Source organism: Scyliorhinus canicula, chromosome 3 (assembly GCF_902713615.1).
Source record: "Scyliorhinus canicula chromosome 3, sScyCan1.1, whole genome shotgun sequence".
Classification (NCBI taxonomy): domain Eukaryota; kingdom Metazoa; phylum Chordata; class Chondrichthyes; order Carcharhiniformes; family Scyliorhinidae; genus Scyliorhinus; species Scyliorhinus canicula.
Genome location: NC_052148.1, coordinates 118,726,822 through 118,743,827, shown reverse-complemented (window position 1 = coordinate 118,743,827; position 17,006 = coordinate 118,726,822). Strand labels below are relative to the sequence as shown.

Below are 17,006 nucleotides of genomic sequence, written 5' to 3'. Positions count from 1 at the left end.
ACGGAACCAGTCTGCCCGCAGATCGGGAGGCCCGATTGCGGGCCAGGCCACCGTGGTGCGCTCACCCCCCGGGATCAGATACCCCCACCCCCCCTCCAGGACAGCCCCCGCAGACACACAGTCCAGGTCCCGCCGTGTGGGACCTGAGTAACCCACGCCGGCGGGACTCAGCCGAACTTGGTGGCCACTCGGCCCGACAGGGCCCGGAGACTTGCCAGGAGGGGGTCGCTTTCAACGGCCCCCGACCGGCGCGGCGGCGATCCTGCTGACGCCCGAGAATCGGCGCCAGAGAATCGGTAAGCCGGCATCGGGGCGGCGGGGCGCAATTCTCGCGTGTCCCCGGGGACTCTCCAACCCGGCATGGGGTCAGAGAATCCTGGCCAAGGGTTTATTTCGCTTCACCCTATTTTCTTCTCCATCATGCACTCTATTTATTTTTTTTCTCTTGTCGTTCACTGATTGAGGAGATGAGCCATTGGAACAATATGTATGAGGTCCCTGTGATAATCCACCACTGTATATATGTGTGTGCCTCTATTAGGGGATGAACAATAGTACCTGCTATTACAGGTTTGTCGGTAAGCCCCTGCCGGTTAGCTCCGCCCACAGGGAGCAGTATAAATATCCATGAGATCTCCTGAGCTGCCATTTTACAGCTGCAGTTGAGGGAATAACATCTCACGGTAATAAAGCCTCTTTTGTACCGTTTCGTGTTTCTGTGTGCAATTGTTAGCGCATCAATTTATTACCGTGAGATTTCCCAAATCATGGACATCAGAATTAAACCCAACCGCCTGCAGCTGGATCTGCAATCACCGAACACCAGGAAAGACGTTAACCACTGGCTGGCTGTCTTCGAGGCCTACATCACCTCAGCGGACCCTACACCATCGGAAGCTCAGAAGATTCAACTACTCTACTCAAGGTTGAGCTCCAGCGTGTTCCCGCTGCTTCAGGACGTGCCTACCTACACCCGGGCCATGGAACTGCTCAAAGAGAATTACGCTCAGTCGACGGACACTCTGTTTGCGAGGCATGTACTCGCCACTCACGTCCAGCAACCGGGTGAGTCGATTAAGGACTTCTGGCGGGCCCTTATCCCTCTAGTATGGGACTGCAAGTGCCAGGCCGTCTCGGCTACGGAACATTTGAATCTCCTCATGCGAGATGCTTTTGTGACGGGTATTGCATCGGACCCCATCCGGCAACGACTGCTGGAAGGGGCCACGTTCGATCTAGCAGCGACAAAGACTTTAGCGCTCTCTATGATGGTCGCTTCCCGTAACGTGCAATCCTACCCTGCCCACTCATCCTACCGCACGGCCCACCCATCCTACCCTCGTGGACCCGCAACCAACCCACCCGATTGGGGCCGCTCCTGTGCAGTATGCCTGCGCTACTCGCCATTCCGCGCACCCTGGGGGTCCCCGGTGCTACTTCTGCGGCCAGCAGAAGCACCCCCGCCAGTGCTGCCCGGCCCACGCCGCGACCTGCAAATCTTGTGGCAAGAAAGGCCACTTTACAGTGGTGTGTCAGGCCCGCACTCTTGCCTCTTTCGCGCCCGACCTCTCCCCCTCTCCCCAGCCGATCGCACAATGGGCCCCGCCGTCTGCAGCTCCCGGGGCCACGTGCAATCTGTGGGCGCCGCCATCTTTCGCCGCCCCATCAACGTGCGCCCCATGGTTGTGTCATCTGGCCCTGCCTCAACAACGTGCGCTGCATGGGCGCGCCATTTTCTTCCCCGCATGTACTCCGGACGCCGCCATTTTGTCCTCCCCTCGGGACTGGATCACGGGACCCGGGTCGCTGCCGCTACGCATCGGGATCTTCGGACTCTTCGGACGATCGCCCGCTACTCGCCTCCATGACGCTCGACCAATCCCGTCCTCGCAACCTGGCTACCGCTTCAACGACGGTGCTCATCAACGGCCACGCGACCTACTGCCTACTTGACTCCGGGAGCACCAATAGCTTCATTCATCCGGACACGGTAAGGCGCTGCTTCCTCGCGGTCCATCCCGCCAACCAGCGGTTCTCCCTGGCCTCCGGATCCCACTCTGTCCCGATTCGGGGCTTCTGTCTGGTCAGACTCACCGTGCAAGGCGTGGAATTCAGCCGTTTCCGCCTGTACGTTCTCCCCAACCTCTGTGCGACACTTTTACTGGGACTGGACTTCCAATGTAACCTCCAGAGCCTCACGCTCAAATTCAGCGGACCCCTACCCCTACTCACCATTTGCGGCCTCACGACCCTCAAGGTTGGCCCTCCCTCCCTCTTTGCCAATCTGCAGATTGCAAACCTGTCGCCACCTGGAGCAGAAGGTACAGCACTCAGGACAAGGCCTTCATCAGGTCCGAAGTCCAGCGGCTGCTTCGGGAGGGTATTATCGAGGCCAGCAACAGTCCCTGGAGAGCCCAAGTGGTGGTGGTTAAAACTGGGGAGAAGCACAGGATGGTCGTGGACTACAGTCAGACCATCAACCGGTACACGCAGCTCGACGTGTACCCCCTGCCTCGCATTTCTGATATGGTCAATCAGATTGCACAGTTCCGGGTCTTCTCAACAATTGACCTGAAATCCACCTACCATCAGCTCCCCATTCGTAAGTCTGACTGTCCCTACACTGCCTTCGAGGTGGACGGTCGCCTGTATCAATTCCTTACGGTTCCCTTCGGCGTCACTAACGGGGGTCTCGGTCATTCAACGCGAAATGGACCGAATGGTTGACCGGTATGGACTCCGGGCCACATTTCCATACTTAGATAATGTCACCATCTGCGGCCACGACCAGCAGGACCATGACGCCAACATCGCCAAATTTCTCCACACCGCATCTCTCCTCAACCTCACTTATAACAAGGAGAAGTGCGTATTCAGCACAGACCGCTTAGCCAACCTCGGCTACGTAGTCCAAAATGGACTACTGGGGCCCGATCCCGACCGCATGCGCCCCCTCATGGAGCATCCCCTTTCCCACTGCTCCAAGGATCTCAAACGATGCCTGGGGTTCTTTTCTTACTACGCCCAGTCGGTCCCCCAATACGCGGACAAGGCCCGCCCACTGATCCAGTCCACGCAATTTCCCCTTGCGGCCGAGGCACAACAGGCCTTCGCCCATATTTGCTCAGACATAGCCAAGGCCGGTATGCACGCAGTAGATGAGACATTGCCCTGGTGAACCACAAGTGAACCAGCTCCGTGCCTTGCACGAGAGCCTTTGCCATCCGGGGGTCACTCGTTTGTACCACCTAATCAAAGCCCGCAATCTGCCCTACTCCGTCGAGGAAGTACGGACAGTCACCAGAGACTGACAGGTCTGCGCGGAGTGCAAGCCGCAGTTCTACCGGCCAGACCGTGCGCGCCTGGTGAAAGCGCCCCGCCCCTTTCAACGCCTCAGCATGGATTTCAAAGGGCCCCTCCCTTCCACCGACCGCAACACCTACATCCTGAGTGTGGTCGATGAATTCTCTAGGTTCCCCTTCGCCATCCCCTGCCCGGATATGACGTCTGCCACCGTCATTAAGGCCCTCGATTCCATATTCGCTCTGTTCGGTTTCCCCGACTACATCCACAGTGACAGGGGATCCTCATTCATGAGCGATGAGCTGCGTCTGTTCCTGCTCAGCAGGGGTATCGCCTCCAGCAGGACGACCAGCTACAACCCCCGGGGAAACGGGCAGGTAGAAAGGGAGAACGGGACGTATGGAGGGCCGTCCAGCTGGCCCTACGGTCCAGGAACCTCCCAGCCGCTCGCTGGCAGCAGGTCCTCCCTGATGCGCCCCACTCCATTCGGTCACTGCTGTGCACCGCTACTAACAACGCACCCCATGAACGTGTTTTTACCTTCCCTAGGAAGTCTACATCCAGGGTGTCGCTCCCGACGTGGCTCGCAGTTCCAGGGCCCGTTCTACTTCGTAGGCATGTCAGACTCTACAAGGCAGACACTCTGGTGGACAGGGTACACCTGCTCCACGCGAACCCCCAGTATGCCTACGTGGAGTTCCCCGACGGCCGCCAGGATACATTCTCGCTCAGGGACCTGGCTCCCTCGGGTGCCGATCCCATGCCCACACGCCTCCCCACCCACGCGCCACCCTCCTTTTCCCCAGCGCCCCCAACATCAGCCCCACCAGGTCCATCCCTCGTTCCTCTGCCCACACTAGAGGACATGGAAGATTTGGGCACACTCCCGGAATCATCCCGTCACTGGCCAGCACCAACACCGCCACCACCGATGCCGCCAACACCGACACCACCTGTGCAGACGTCGCCACCACTGCTGTGTTGCTCTCAACGAACCGTCAGACCACCGGACAGACTCAACCTATGACGGGCACCGGGTTGCAAGATGGACACCTGATTTTTTTTCTCTCCCCCCCCTCTGTAAATAAATCACTGCTTATGTATTATAGTTTCACGTCACCCCACCGGACTCATTCTTAACAGGGGGTGAATGTGGTAATCCACCACTGTATATATATGTATGTGCCTCTATTAGGGGATGTACAATAGTACCTGCTACTACAGGTTTGTCGGTAAGCGCCTGCTGGCTAGCTCCGCCCACAGGGAGCAGTATAAATATCGATGAGATCTCCTGAGCTGCCATTTTACAGCTGCAGTTGCGGGAATAACATCTCACGGTAATAAAGCCTCTTTTGTACCGTTTCGTGTTTCTGTGTGCAATTGTTAGCGCATCAGTCCCAAACCAATGTTAAATCACTGCACCATTTTCCTATTGACATTCCAGCAGTTTATGGCATCAGTACAATGTCAGTGAAGAGATAATGGCTCGAAAAGCAGCGTGCCACAGTGCAATGTAGCCGTTAGAAGCCGGGAAACCCCTCTCCCAGGATCTACCTGGCCCGCAATGCCTCACGAGATCCAACGCGATCTCGCGAGATGTTGCCATGTCAATTCCGCCCATTGTGGGCAGGATCACTTCTTGGCAGATCTGCATATTAGAGCGAGACAGCTAGTCTCACTGTAATGTGCAGTTTCCCAGCACCTGAGGCATTGGAATCTAACCCCTTTGCGTCAGAGGCCTCACAAAGCAGCGTTCTGTGCAGGTCATAGATGGGGACCAGACAGGACGGCACTTGTGGAGGTCCTGCAGGGGATTGGAGCCACCCAGGTGCATGCCCTCTGCGAAGGGTGGTGCCACCTGGGCACTACCAGACTGGCACCCTGATAGTGCCACATGGGTGCCAGCCTGGCACTGCCATGGTGCCCAGATGGCACTGGCAGGGGCACTTCCAGGGTACCAGGTTGGCACTGCTGAGGTGCCAATTGGGCTGGGGTACCCTGCGTATCTGTTGGGAGGGTGCCAGGAGCCCATCATAGTGAGTTGGAGCTTGTGGAGAGGGGGGGGGGGGGGGGGGGGGGGGGGGGAGTCGTGGGTCACATCGAGGGCTCCAGAGATTGGGACGCCATTTTCTACACTGAGGAGTTCTGACGAGCGGAGCTCCTCAGTGAAGAAAATGGGGCAATGTGTGGCTTAGGCTGCATGTTCCCTGCTGAAGCCCCGATCTAACCCGAATTGTGTTTCTCATCACTGCAAGCGCTGGGAAACTCACGGCTAAACAGCTCGCTATGGAACTTTGTTCCCATTTAGTTAAACCGTTCCCAAAAAGTTTAATTAATATCATTCACCTCAAGATTTGTCATAGCTGGCCCAATTGTGCAATATTTTATTGAATTAAAATTTTACAGTACCTCAGTAAATCGGTGACTGCGTGATAGCGCTCCTGGAGAAACCCAGCCAGTACAGATTCAAAATCCTGAGAATTTAAAATAAATGATGATGAAAAAGGGTATTTAAAGAATTAAAAATATCATTTAACTTTTATTTGTACCATTAATCTCATACATACTCGTGAACTAGCCGCGGTGGTTTAGAGTTCTTAATACAGTCTGTTTAGTTGTTGTATACTTTTCTTTGATTATTGGCTTTCGACTGTTATCTGCAATTCTACACCCTGGTGTGTTAATATGATTTGATAAAAGATTCAATTATTCTGCATTTAGAGAATCTCACAAATTTGAAATGGGAATTGTACTTTGGCACACCATTAGTAACAATGATCGTGCAACCAAATCCGAACATCACTTCATCAGATTGGAAACTAATATCTGCCGCACCTTCTTTGGAATTTGAAATCCAGAGGAAGCAAGTATAAGAAGGTGGTTACAGGATGGTTTTTATGACGCTGAACTAGGGAGCTACATGACACCTTGCAGTGAGCACCAAGTTTGTCACATTTCTAATAATTTTGCCAATCTGAAGTACAAGTTATTGAATCATATATTAAGAAAGTATTTCCATGGGCCTTATCCTCTGCTGCCACCACAACTTTGTTAAAAGAGTATCCTAAATCCTGGTTCAGCACGTTGACAGAGTTTCCACCAAATTTATGACCATGAAGCAGATGGAGCTCAAAGAAATTGGATCCATTGTGTGTCCACACATCCATTTAGAATGGGAAAATATATTTTGTAATCCTGCAACCTCTGACGTCAGCTATTTATTGTTCTTCCTGGCATTCGCACTGAAGGATTAATATTTGCAAGATAATTGGTGCACGTTTAATTGAGAAATAATTTGTAGTTGGCACAGAAACGTTCCACAGCCATTATACCTTAGATAAATAGACGCTGTGGATAACACACAGATTTCTTTAAAGACTGATGGATGTGTTACTTTTAGTCAGTAATTATTTATGTTTGTTGTTAGAGGTCTCCAGGAAACAGGAGCATACCTTCTGTCTAATTAGCTACTGGAACATCAGATATCTTTATGATCAGCACCAGGTACGGAGCATATTTTTTAGTTTAGAACACTTCAATAGTTCAATAAGACTGTGAGCAGAGGAATTCTGACAATGATGTAATGTTTTTGCATCATTGCCAGTCTCTGGTAACTATAGCACGCCAATTCTAGCACACACCTCTTTGTTTATCAGCAAAAGTTCTGCATTGGTCTTGCACAAAATGGTAGCAGGCCGTTTTGTGTTGGTTAAAAGTGCAGCATCCTGAAAAATAAAAATTGAGAAAAGGCCTAAACCTTCAACTATTATGTTGATAAGTTTTAATTTGTTCTTGTTTTTAACAAATGACATTACAGGTTGAGTACGCTTTAATCTGTAAATCCGAAAACTGAACACATTTAAAAATAGCACACTTTCTGAATGTTTCGCTCGTGAACTCTGTGACCCAAGCCGACAGGAACATGGCCATCCACACACAAGTTTTATTATTTAGTGATACATTTTACTTTTCTAGCCGTTTTATTTACTTTGGAGACAGCTAACCTAGACCTAGGCCACTGCAGTGTAAGTAGGCCGAGGCCCATATGCGGTGTGAGATATTCGACCTGCAGTGGATTCTTCCATGGCAGCCCATGTGGAGATTCAAGACATAGGACAGAATTTTATTCTCCCCTGGAGACAGGTTGGGAGGCAGAGGGGCCTGTTTAATCCAGAGAAGGAGTAGGGTGGACACCCTATTGCCTTCCCAAATCACGCCGATTAAATCCAGGATGGGAAGCCTTTCCACTTAAGGACCACTTAAAGACCTCATCGCACCGCTACTGACATTTAACCGGGTAAATTCTGGCAGGTGTCCTACAGCCTGTTGATCGGGGGGGGGGTTCTCATATTTGGGGAGCCAATGCCAAATGGGGACACATTCCAGAGGCATGGGCAGCCCACATGTAACGGGCGGAATTCTCCGCTCCCGCGATAAATCGGGAAGGCCGTCATGAACTCGGCCGAGTTTCACAACGGCCTCGGAGGCCGCTCCTCTCACCTTATTCACCCCCCCCCCCCCCCGGAGTCTAGGAGCGGCGTTCCGTAACTCACGACCGCCGGGACTTGACGCTTGCGTCAAGGCGGCGCGCCGAGAATGACGCGACCGCGGCACCTAAGTGACGTCAGCCGCGCATGCGCAGGTTGGCCGGCTCCAACCCGCGCATGCGCGGCTGACGTCACGACGGCTGACGGCTCAAACCCGCGCATGCGCGGTTGCCGTCTTCCCCTCCGCTGCCCCGCAAGACGTGGCAGCTTGATCTTGCGGGGCGGCGGAGGGGAAAGAGCGCGTCCCTTTGAGACGCCGATCCAACGATCGGTGGGCACCGATCGCGGGCCAGTCCCCTCCCGAGCACGGCCGTGGTGCTCACTCCCCTCTACTTCACTCCACAAGCTTCAAACGGCACTTTGGCGCCCATGTTCACGACGGCAGCCACCAAGTGTGGTGGCCGCCGTCGTGAACCGGTCGGGAACGGCAAGCTGCTCGGCCCATCCGGACTGGAGAATCTCCGGTCGCCGTGAAAAACGGCGAGCGGCGATTCTTCCGAGCGGGGGGTGGGAGAATCGCGGGGCGCCAGGGGGGCGTGTCGTGAGTCGCCCGGCCCTCCCACGGTTCTCCCACCCGGCGTCGGGAGCGGAGAATTCCGCCCAAAGTTCCCCACCCGCTCTAAATACCTGCCCCCTCCCCCACCTTGCTGGGGACAGACAAGGTGGCTCTGACCAACCCACCCCATTAACCTTATATCTGGGACTGCAAAATCAATCCTCTGCCTGCGCCTACTGCAGTACCAATAGTGGTCACAGCTCCCATTGGTGCTGCAAGTATTGGAGAGCACCACCAGCACTGCCTGTGATTTACTATCAATTCTTAGGGCAGGAAATTTGTTCCTTTTGTGGATAACGAAGATTCTGACTCTGACCAGGGAAGTGCCTTAGTGGCACTAAATCAGGTCAGTGGTATAGAATAGCTGTGGCAGGGTTGTCACTAGCTCTCCAGCACTGCCACATGTATTAAATTCATAGAATCCCATAGAATCATGGAATTCCTACAGTGCAGAAGGAGGCCATTCAGCCCATCGGGTCTGCATTGGCTCTTGGAAAGAGCACCCTACTTAAGCCCATGCCTCCAGCCTATACCCATAACCCAGTAACCCCACCTGACCTTTTGGGCACTGAAGGGCAATCCACCTAACCTACACATCTTTGGACTGTGGGAAGAAACCGGAGCACCTGGAGGATACCCACAAAGACACAGGGAGAAAGTGCAAACTCCACACAGACTGTCACCCAAGGCCGGAATTGAACCCGCATCCTTGGAGCTGTGAGGCAGCAGTGCTCACCACTGTGCCACCGTGCCGCCCACCCCCCCCCCCCCCAATTCCTCCAAAATTTAGACTACACCTAACGTGGGATTAGAGGTCAGAGAATAATTATTAAAAATTGCAAAATAATTCACAGCCAATTTTAAATTCATGGATTTGTCTTTTTTTAATGTACCCTTATTTTTATAGAATCCCTACAGTGTAAAAGGAGGTCATTCAACCCATCGACTCTGCACCGACCCTCCAAAAGAGCATTCAACCCAGGTGCCTCCCTTGTCCACCCTGCCATATCCCCATAACCTAACCTGCACATCTTTGGGCACTAAGGGGCAATTTAGCATGGCCAATCCACCTAACCCACACATATTTGGACTGTGGGAGGAACCGGAGCACCCAGAAGAAACCCACGCAGACACGGGCAGAATGTGCAAACACCACACGGTCACCCAAAGCCGGAATCAAACCCCGGTCCCTGGCGCTGTGAGGTAGTAATCACTGTGCCACTGTGCCCCCTTATATAAATTCTTATTTCACATTTAGAATGGAAACTGCCTATTTCAAGTTTTCTACTGTAATTGTATGCTCATTACACATTTTAACTCAATAAAGGGATGACATCGGTGCTATGGAGGATAAGGTTGAATCCATTTGGGTGGAAATCAGGAATAGTAAGGCGAAAAAGTCACTGATAGGAGTAGTCTATCGGCCACCAAATAGTAACGTTATGGTGGGGCAGGCAATAAACAAAGAAATAACTGATGCATGTAGAAATGGTACAGCAGTTATCACGGGGGGTTTTAATCTACATGTCGATTGGTTTAACCAGGTTGGTCAAGGCAACCTTGAGGAGGAGTTTATAGAATGTATCCGCGATAGTTTCCTAGAACAGTATGTAATGGAACCTACGAGGAAACAAGCGGTCCTAGATCTTGTCCTGTGTAATGAGACAGGATTGATTCATGATCTCATAGTTAGGGATCCTCTCGGAAGGAGCGATCACAATATGGTGGAATTTAAAATACAGATGGAGGGTGAGAAAGTAAAATCAAATGCTAGTATTTTGTGTTTAAACAAAGGAGATTACAATGGGATGAGAGAAGAACTAGCTAAGGTAGACTGGGAGCAAAGACTTTATGGTGGAACAGTTGAGGAACAGTGGAGAACCTTCCAAGCGATTTTTCACAGTGCTCAGCAAAGGTTTATACCAACAAAAAGGAAGAACGGTAGAAAGAGGGAAAATCGACCGTGGATATCTAAGGAAATAAGGGAGAGTATCAAATTGAAGGAAAAAGCATAGAAAGTGGCAAAGATTGCTGGGATATTAGAGGACTGGGAAATCTTTAGGGGGCAACAGAAAGCTACTAAAAAAGCTATAAAGAAGAGTAAGATAGAGTATGAGAGTAAACTTGCTCAGAATATAAAAACAGACAGTAAACGTTTTTACAAATATATAAAACAAAAAAGAGTGGCTCAGGTAAATATTGGTCCTTTAGAGGATGAGAAGGGAGTTTTAATAATGGGAAATGAGGAAATGGCTGAGGAACTGAACAGGTTTTTTGGGTCGGTCTTCACAGTGGAAGACACAAATAACATGCCAGTGACTGATAGAAATGAGGCTATGACAGATGAGGACCTTGAGAGGATTGTTATCACTAAGGAGGTAGTGATGGGCAAGCTAATGGGGCTAAAGGTAGACAAGTCTCCTGGCCCTTTTGGAATGCATCCCAGAGTGCTAAAAGAGATGGCTAGGGAAATTGCAGATGCACTAATGATAATTTACCAAAATTCACTAGACTCTGGAGTGGTCTCGGTGGATTGGAAATTAGCAAACGTGACACCACTGTTTAAAAAAGGAGGTAGGCAGAAAGCAGGAAATTATAGGCCAGTGAGCTTAACTTCGGTAGTAGGGAAGATGCTGGAATCTATCATCAAGGAAGAAATAGCGCAGCATCTGGATAGAAATTGTCCCATTGGGCAGACGCAGCATGGGTTCATAAAGGGCAGGTCATGCCTAACTAATTTAGTGGAATTTTTTGAGGACATTACCAGTGCAGTAGATAACGGGGAGCCAATGGATGTGATATATCTGGATTTCCAGAAAGCCTTTGACAAGGTGCCACATAAAAGGTTGCTGCATAAGATAAAGATGCATGGCATTAAGGGTAAAGTAGTAGCATGTATAGAGGATTGGTTAATTAATAGAAAGCAAAGAGTGGGGATTAATGGGTGTTTCTCTGGTTGGCAATCAGTAGCTAGTGGTATCCCTCAGGGATCTGTGTTGGGCCCACAATTGTTCACAATTTACATAGATGATTTGGAGTTGGGGACCAAGGGCAATGTATCCAAGTTTGCAGATGACACTAAGTTGAGTGGTAAAGCGAAAAGTGCAGAGGATACTGGAAGTCTGCAGAGGGATTTGGATAAGTTAAGTGAATGGGCTAGGGTCTGGCAGATGGAATACAATGTTGACAAATGTGAGGTTATCCATTTTGGTAGGAATAACAGCAAACGGGATTATTATTTAAACGATAAAATATTAAAGCATGCCGCTGTGCAGAGAGACCTGGGTGTGCTAGTGCATGAGTCATAGAAAGTTGGTTTACAGGTGCAACAGGTGATTAAGAAGGCAAATGGAATTTTGTCCTTCATTGCTAGAGGGATGGAGTTTAAGACTAGGGAGGTTATGTTGCAATTGTATAAGGTGTTAGTGAGGCCACACCTGGAGTATTGTGTTCAGTTTTGGTCTCCTTACTTGAGAAAGGACATACTGGCACTGGAGGGTGTGCAGAGGAGATTCACTAGGTTAATCCCAGAGCTGAAGGGGTTGGATTATGAGGAGAGGTTGAGTAGACTGGGACTGTACTCGTTGGAATTTAGAAGGATGAGGGGGGATCTTATAGAAACATTAAAAATTATGAAGGGAATAGATAGGATAGATGCGGGCAGGTTGTTTCCACTGGCGGGTGAAAGCAGAACTAGGGGACATAGCCTCAAAATAAGGGGAAGTAGATTTAGGACTGAGTTTAGGAGGAACTTCTTCACCCGAAGGGTTGAGAATCTATGGAATTCCTTGCCCAGTGAAGCAGTTGAGGCTCCTTCATTACATGTTTTTAAGGTAAAGATAGATAGTTTTTTGAAGAATAAAGGGATTAAGGGTTATGGTGTTCGGGCTGGAAAGTGGAGCTGAGTCCACAAAAGATCAGCCATGATCTCATTGAATGGCGGAGCAGGCTCAAAGGGCCAGATGGCCTACTCCTGCTCCTAGTTCTTATGTTCTTAAAGCATATGGTTTTACAAAATTATTTGAAGCAAAACCCCTTTGTGTAAGAGGTTAAGGAACAATAGTCTAGCAATTTTAGTGCATCTTGGCAATCTTGACATGCTTAGTTGCTTAGCACAAAAATAGGGCAGCACAGTGGTGTAGTGGTTAGCACTGCTGCCTCACTCCGCCAAGGACCCGGGTTCAATCCCTATCCGTGTGGAGTTTGCCCATTCTCCCCATGTCTGCGTGGGTTTCACCCCCACAAGCCAAAAAGATGTGCAGGGTAGGTGAATTGGCTATGCTAAATTGCCCCCTAATTAGACAAAAATAATCGGGCTTCTAAAGTTTTTAAAAAAGCTGAGAACAAAAATAAAGTTTAGCCACTCGACAGATTGAAGTCTTGAGCTAAACATTAAATGATGCAAAATAAATGTACATTAATGTAATCAATTTATTGGGAAATATGTAATTTTTTGACTTTTACAATTTGCTTAATCCTTATTTTGGACATCCCAATTGCAATTACTGAAGACCAGTTGTGCGAAAATATCTTCAGAAAGCACTCCCGTATGGTAGAGTCTCGCAGCCAGATAATGCAATTGATTAATAAGTTTACACAGGTCAAATCCATCCCAAATAAAGGGTGCGATTCTCCGGCCTCCAGAGGAACTGAGAGCAGGCTTACGGCTGCAGCACTTTATACTTCCGGTAGTGGGAGGGGCCATGGGCGGAGCCAAGGGTGGAGCCCTGTACAAGCTCCTCATCTCCCCCTATGGGCAGAGCCGTGCAACGGCTCACATACAGAGCCCACAAGGACATAATACAATGCAATGCAATACGTGTGAATTACAATACAGTATGAATTCACCACACCCCGTGTAGGTAATTGACCTTTTTTCAGCACTGATGACCAGTCCCCCTGGTCACATTCCCGAGGTCACAGCTGCTGCCACCTCATCCCAGGCAGCACTTGCTGCCCTATGGCTGACTCTCCTGGACCCTCGAGGGAACAGGACATCCCTCCTTTTTTTTTTAAATGTATTTTTATTTTGTTACAGACATGTATCAGAACAGGTTACAGCGAATAAACACCCCGGGAAACATACTTCCCAACAATATGATTTGTACAGATTTTTCCCCTTTTTCACCCTCCCCCGCGTGACGAACAGCCCCTTAAAAACATCCCCCACCTTTCCTCAAACCCCCCTGAAGAGCCCTTTAACTCATACTTTATCTTCTCTAATTGCAAGAAGTTGTACAGGTCGCCTAACCATGCCGCTATTCCCGGTGGCAATGCCAACCGCCACTCCACCAAAATTCGCCGCCATGCAATCAGTGAGGCGAAGGCCAAGATATCAGCCTTCCTCCCCTCCATAAGATCCGGCTTAGGACATCCCTCCTAGCCTCCACGGCGTCTGGCAGCCTCCCCAGATCAGCGTCCCCAAATCTTGTGGCTGGTCTCCTCAGCGCCATTATTGCGAGCTGGCTGAGCAAGTGCAGCTCGACCTTGTTAGCGGAGGACTGGCGAGCGTGGTACCGGCATCCGGCTGGCGAGCTTTCATTTGTGAAAAGAAGCCGGTGAGGCCTCATTAAGTGGACCAATTAATATTGAATTGTGTTGCCGATCTCACTGGGCCGAGCGCTGGGAAGTTCGCGGCAATTCCCACTCGCTACCACACTTCGTAATATTTCCAGAGAATTGCGCCCAAAGACTTAGAAAATTACAATGGGAAAGAATTGAGACAAAAATCGTGACAAAACATGGCAACAGAAGGTAAGTATGCAAATAGAAAGCATGAGCAGTCGTATCTTTTTTCACAAGACACATTTGGCGTTTAGTACAAAGAATCTTACCCCAAACAAGTCACCCTCCTGAATTTCATTCAGAACTTCAGTGAGGTGATTTTGATTTTCTGAACAGCTGTCACTCAATGTAGCTACTAGTTCACCAGTGAGTAGAAAATAACATGCTTCCGGTTGATGGCCTTTTCGCACTACCATTGTTTTGGCTTCATATCTAAAGAGAATAGAAAGCATATGTTGAATACTTCAATGGAGCCTCAGTCCTGTCTATCTCTCCAATGATAGATCACAATCAATAAGGAAAAACATTTCATCGTTCTGTGTCTTTGGTACTAAAATAAGCCTACAATTTGACCAGGTTCATGACTTAGTCAACATCAAATAACCCTAAACCTTCAGCAGGGCATGACTCATTCTAAAACCCAATCAGATAAAGTTAACCATGAAAGTCAGTGGGAGGGAAATGGTGCTTTCAAGTGCATACAGGTCATGATTCTGACATTGATGTTCTGCCACAAGCACTGATTTTTTTCCAGCCTTAGCCTCTTTACCACCACCTGTAAGAAATCAAAATATTCTTATGAATGAAAGCTGTAAAGTAGAGAGAGAAAGCGGATCCAGTTTATGTTGTCAAGTTACATACCTATATGCGAGTTAGGGGCAGGAGCCGGCCATTCAATAAGATCATGGTTGATGTCAACCCAATATTCCTGCCTTCCCCCAATAACCTTTCACTTCTCAAGAATCTATCTGCCTTAAACATACTTAAAGATTCTGCTTCCATTGCCTTTTGAGGACGAGACTTCCGAACACTCACGTCCATCTGAGAGAAAGAAATTCTCCTCATCTCTGTCTTAAAAGAGTAACCCTGATTTTAAGATGGCACGGTAGCACAATAGTTAGCACTGTTGCTTCACAGCTCTAAAGCCCCAGTTTCGATTCCCAGCTTGGGTCACTGTCTGTGCGGAGCCTACATATTCTCTCCACGTTTGCCTGGATTTCCTCCGGGTGCTCCAATTTCCTCCCGCAAGTCCCGAAAAACGTGCTGTTAGGTGATTTAGACATTCTGAATTCTCCCTCAGTGTACCCGTACAGGCGCTGGGGTGTGGCGACTAGGGGATTTTCACAGCAACTTCACTGCAGTGTTAATGTCAGCCTACTTGTGACACTAATAAAGATTATTATTAAACAGTGGCTCCTAGTCCTATATTATCACACGAGAGGATATATCCTCTCCACATCCACCCTGCCAATACACCTTGCAAACCTTTTTTAAAAATATTTTATGCACATTTTTCACATTATACAATACAAAATAACAAGAGTTAACATAATTACATGCATAAAACAAAACACATAAAATAATCCCTCACAAAACCTAACCCCACCTCCCTTCCCTTCTCCACCCTTAATAACTAACAGTGACCAGTTCCTTGAAATAAACACTAAAAGGCTGCCAGCTCCGGTAGAACCCCAGGATTACTCCCCTCACAGTGTACTTGACTTTCTCGAAGTATAGGAACTCCATCTGGAATCCCAGCAACACCAAGTCACTGACCCCTCAGGACCTTAAAGGTTTTGATCAAATCGCCTCTTACTCTTCTAAATTCTCATGGATACAAACCTAACCTTTCCAACATTTTCTCGTAAGACAACGCACACATTCCTGGTATCAGTCTAGTAAACCTTCTCTAAATTGCTTGAAACGCATTTATATCTTTCCTTAATTGAGAAGACCAATACAGTACACATTACTCCAGATGTGGTCTCACCATTGCCCAGTACAACTGAAGGATAACCGCCCTACATTTGTAATCAATTCCCATCGCAATAAACAATAACATTCTATTAGCTTTTCTAATTATTTGCTGTACCTTACTACTAGCCTTTTTTGATTCATGCACTAGGAAACACAAATCCTTCAGCACCTCAGAGCTCTGCAATCTCTCACCAATTAGATAATAAGCTTATTTTTTATTCTTCCTGCCAAAATGGACAATTTCACATTTTGCCACATTATACTCCATTTGCCTGATTTTTGCCCACTCACCAAACCCATCTATGTCCCTTTGTAGCCTCCTTACATCATCTTCACAACTCACTTTCCAACTTACCTTTGTGCCAGCAGAAAATTTAGCAACCATCCCTTTAGTGTCTTCATCCAAGTCATTTATATAAATTCTAAAATATGAGGCCCAAGAACTGATTCCTGTGGCAAACCGCTCGTCATATCCTGCCAACCCGAAAAAGATCCATTTATGCCAACTCTCTGCTTACTCACAGCTAGCCAATGTTCTATCCATGGCAATATGTTACCCCCTACACCATGAGCTTTTAATTTCTGCAATAACCTTTGATGTGGCACCATATCAAATGTCTCTGGAAATCGAAGTACAGTACATCCACCAGTTCCCCTTTACCAACAGCACTTGTGCCTCATTCAAAGAACTCCAATAAATTGGTTAAACATGATTCCCCTCTCACAAAACCATGTTGACTTTGCCTGGTTGCCCTGAATTTTTCCAAGTGTCCTGCTATAACATCTTTAATAATGATTTTGAATATTTTTCCTATGACTGCCCTATAGTGTTCTGCTTTCTGTCCCCCTCCCTTTTTGAATAAAATGGTTACATTTGCTATCTTCCAATCCCCAAATTTAGGAAAAATTCAAACAAACGCATCAACTATCTCATTAGCAACTTCTTTCAAAACCTTAGGGTGATGTCCCTCCAGACCTAGGGATTTGTTAGCCCAAAATCCAACAATTTGCTCAGTACCATTTCCATGATGATTGTAATTTTCCTGAGTTCCTCCCTC

General features: G+C 48.6%; 1 protein-coding gene across 2 annotated transcripts in view; it reads right to left on the bottom strand.

Annotated features, from left to right (window-relative positions):
- Positions 1–17,006, bottom strand: part of LOC119963724 — a 181,302-nt gene that overhangs the window by 130,738 nt on the left and 33,558 nt on the right. For both annotated transcript variants that reach the window (XR_005460140.1, XM_038793033.1), the window contains exons 6-8: positions 14,241–14,403; positions 6,945–7,028; positions 5,713–5,777 (exon numbers count right to left, since the gene is read on the bottom strand). Coding sequence is in view for 1 of the 2 variants with exons in the window: in XM_038793033.1 (XP_038648961.1) it covers positions 5,713–5,777; positions 6,945–7,028; positions 14,241–14,403 (312 nt within the window). In the remaining variant the exon portion in view is untranslated. The remainder of the gene's footprint in view (positions 1–5,712; positions 5,778–6,944; positions 7,029–14,240; positions 14,404–17,006) is intronic.